The sequence below is a fragment of the Dendronephthya gigantea genome, unplaced genomic scaffold (genome assembly GCF_004324835.1).
Source record: "Dendronephthya gigantea isolate DGI-Jeju-01 unplaced genomic scaffold, DenGig_1.0 000011F, whole genome shotgun sequence".
NCBI classification, from domain to species: Eukaryota; Metazoa; Cnidaria; class Anthozoa; order Malacalcyonacea; family Nephtheidae; genus Dendronephthya; species Dendronephthya gigantea.
Genome location: NW_021163021.1, coordinates 3,425,568 through 3,429,212, shown reverse-complemented (window position 1 = coordinate 3,429,212; position 3,645 = coordinate 3,425,568). Strand labels below are relative to the sequence as shown.

The window sequence follows — 3,645 nt, the reverse complement described above, 5'->3', positions numbered from 1 at the left end:
GATCAAATTGCTGAAATTAAACAACATGATACATCTGTTAGAATTTTAACTAATATAGATTAAATGAAAAATGATGCTATTTACATAACATAGATTGAATAACTGAACTCCAATAAGGTTATCCACTACCTATTTACAACACAAGTTTGTAGTGATGAGTAAATGTCAGGTACCTGTTGAGGCAAATGTTTCAAATTCTAAACAGTTTTGAAGTATCAACTTAGTAATTAACCTCTGGTGTGATATTCTTTGTAACAGTTTCTGTCCTTATTAAAACAAAGGTAAACATTACACTTCCTACACATAGCATGAGATCGAGAGTCTTTGCACAGCTTGCATCTTTGCCTGTTGTCATTATCCCAGTCTGGCAAATGGTCAACACCATCAAATCTGACATCATCAACTGGTACTGAAGTCTGCCGCTTTCTGGGTATTGGAGACGGGTTGTCTAAGGAGCTTTTCCTTTTTCTGGTTTTACCAGCTTTCAACAAACCTTCTGCAACTATTGCCTGAAAACAACGAAGTTTCATGTATTTACCATTCTGTTGATGCTTGCGATAAATAAGCCATGAGTTGACCATAGCAACTGTCAAGGTGTGGTACCAGATGTACAAGTACCATCTTCGAGATTTGATTGAATAGCGATACAAGGAACAGAGCATATCCATGAGATCTATGCCTCCCATAAATTTATTATATTCAGCAACAATCTTTGGCTTTTGAATATCAACATACTTCTTTTCCTTCTTATTCCATCGCCTAGCAGTTCCTACCGGATGTTCCCCACAATAACTTGACACCAATGTCACTGCTTTTTTGTCCAGCCATCTTAGCACAATAATTCCTTTCTGCTGGTCAACTTTCACATCATATGCTCCACGACCTTGTGATTTCAGGGATTTTTCAGATTTTAGAGGACATCCTTTCAACCGATTGTTACGTGCAGTCCCAACATACTGAATTCCTCTCTCTTTTAGTTTTTCAACCAGTGGTAGGGATGTGAAGTAGTTGTCTGCATAAAGTTTGTGATTTTTACCCTCAGGCAAGGTTGATGCAAGCTTCATCACAATTTCACCACTAGAACCTATATCCCGATCAGTAATTTCATCAGATGCTCCTTGATACACATCAAAATCATGTATAAATCCAGATGATGAGGCTCGTGCCCACAGCTTGTATCCCCACTTTGTTGGTTTCTTGGGCATGTAAACTCGTGGTCCATATTTACCTTTGAATGCCACCATCATCTCATCAACAGACTGGTGCTCGCTTGGAGTAACTGTAAGAAAATTAGTTCTTAGCTTGTCCAGCCATGGTCTTAATTTCCAAAGCTTGTCCTTTTTCTCTTCATCAGTAACTTGGTTATTATTGACAAAATGAAGTAAAGTGAGAAGCTTCTGAAAGCGAGTGCGACCCATTTCATCAGCAACACAAGGGTACCGAGTGGCATTCTCCCAATAAGATCTTACAGATGGAAGTTGAACTAGGCCCATAAGGAAATACATACCAATGATTTTCTCCAGTTCATCAACTGAAGTTTCTATAGATATACCAGACTTTTCAACACTATACACATTTGTCTGTTCACACATATTCTGGAGCATTTCCTTAGTTACAAATTGCCTAAAAAATTCTAATGATGATGGCTCTGGCTCAGTCAATAAATATTCATCACCAGAGAAAGGCATTTCTTGTTGATCAAATCCACGGCTCCTCCATCTGTATTTATATTTTTCCTGCATATCAGTGGCACTAGAGGAAGTCTTTTGCTTTTGTAAACGTTCAGCCAAAGGTTCATCATCATATGAATCACTATCATTTTCACTGTGATCTAAGTTTTGATCATCATCAGAGCTCTCACTCTCATTATTCACAGGGTTGTATTCTTCTTCAGAATCATCATCACTGAATTCTATATCACTCCCATCCTTGCCAACCATCTCCAATGCATCTCTAACTGTATATGTTTTTGGGATTCTGTCCATATTTACCTTGAAAAGGTAAATATATAGTTTAAGTTGTTGTATTTCTGAAAAACAATCAAGGAAAATGCTTACAAGCTTTCTAAAGTGATCTTTAGAAACTGTATTTTTTATAGGTAATTATACATACAAGGTTATATGATCATTATATAAATGATAAAAAAAAATTGTTTGGGGTGCCACTATTTTATATATTTTATGGTGTTAGTTGGAAGTGATACTCAAATGCCCAAAGTGACACATTTGGCACATCAAAATTCAAATTTATTTCAGGATAACATTTTTCGATGTTCCAAACATTTCTAAACTTAGTTTTTTAGCTTATGTATTGCTTTAACACTTAACACTGTGAATAAGCTGTTTACGTACCTTTAAAGTATAATTTTTAAGCATCAAAGACCAGAGGAAAAGCAAAATATCTCGTGCGTGACAGCCGCCATGTTGAAAATATAGAATCTAGTACTCATTCTCCTTTTTGTCTCAGTTTTGCTCGACAAAATGGAAGCTCTATGTACCAAATATGGCACAATGGGCACTACTGGTCAGAAAAAAGTTTTATTAAGAAACAAATAGCCCTCAAAACTGGTGTGACATATTTGTCACAAGGGGTCTTTAAGGGTTAATGCTGATAATGGTTGTGGAACTGGTAATAATACCAATGAGGTCAGACGACAAAATGTAATTAACAATCCTCATATTGTGGATTGGTTTTTCACTCAAAGATTAGAAAGCTTTGTTAAACACTGGCTTTATGAAACAATTGGTGCAAAATGGCACTGGTTTAGATATGAGTACCAAGGTAGAGGCAGTATCCATTATCATGGTACTGCTAAACTAAATAATGACCCAGGTTTGTGTGAACTTACTGAGACTGCTTTGAAAGGTTACTTAGCACAAAAATTTAAAGATGAGAACATTTCTTCTGATATAACTGAACTAGACAATGATATTGATGCTGGTCAGAAAGCAGCTGAAACAGTATGTCGGTATGTTGATTGGCTATTATCAACTGTCAATCCAAACCCACCAGATGAAGATATGTGGGTACGACCTGAAACTCATCCATGTCAGAAACCCCATAATGAAATTCCTGAACATGAAAAAGTCAAATGAGACTGAATTGAAATGTAGATTTCATTTTCCATTTGACAATTGTCTGCAGACAAAGTTAGAATTTGAAAAGATACACACCTCAGGTGATAATGAACATTATAAAGCTAAAATTGTGACTAAGCGAAATGACTCAAGGTTAAGTAACCATCAGCAATTCCAACTCCAGGGGTGGAGAGCTAACTGTGATATTCAAGTTGTTATTGATCACTATGCATGTGTTGAATATCTCACAAAATATGCAGCCAAAGGTGAACCAAGGTCACCTTTATTAAAACAAGCATTTAACTCTATTATGCAAAAAGTTGACAGCAATACTGACCCTCGCAGAGCTATTAAGAAGGTAGTTATGAGATCCCTTGGTGAACGAGATTATGCTGCTCAGGAGACAATGCATCATTTGTTGTCTTTAAAGCTTCATAGCTCATCATTTAATGTGATACCAATCAGTTTAAATGGTTCACGTAAAATACGTCACACTCACCTTGAAGAAGGTGAGTAATGCACTGATTACTCACTTCTTGATGTGTACACTAATCACGAGCAATATGAC

At 36.4% G+C, this 3,645-nt stretch overlaps 1 protein-coding gene across 1 annotated transcript; it reads right to left on the bottom strand.

Moving 5' to 3' along the window:
- Nucleotides 1-227: 227 nt before the first annotated feature.
- LOC114518735 (piggyBac transposable element-derived protein 3-like) lies at nucleotides 228-1,985 on the bottom strand. Its single transcript, XM_028538732.1, has one exon. It carries the CDS (start codon nucleotides 1,983-1,985, stop codon nucleotides 228-230), a length of 1,758 nt encoding a protein of 585 aa, XP_028394533.1.
- Nucleotides 1,986-3,645: the final 1,660 nt, after the last annotated feature.

What these genes read in the sequence shown, in the direction of transcription:
- LOC114518735 (XM_028538732.1), bottom strand. Translation starts at nt 1,985, where the DNA reads ATGGACAGAATCCCAAAAACATATACAGTTAGAGATGCATTGGAGATG.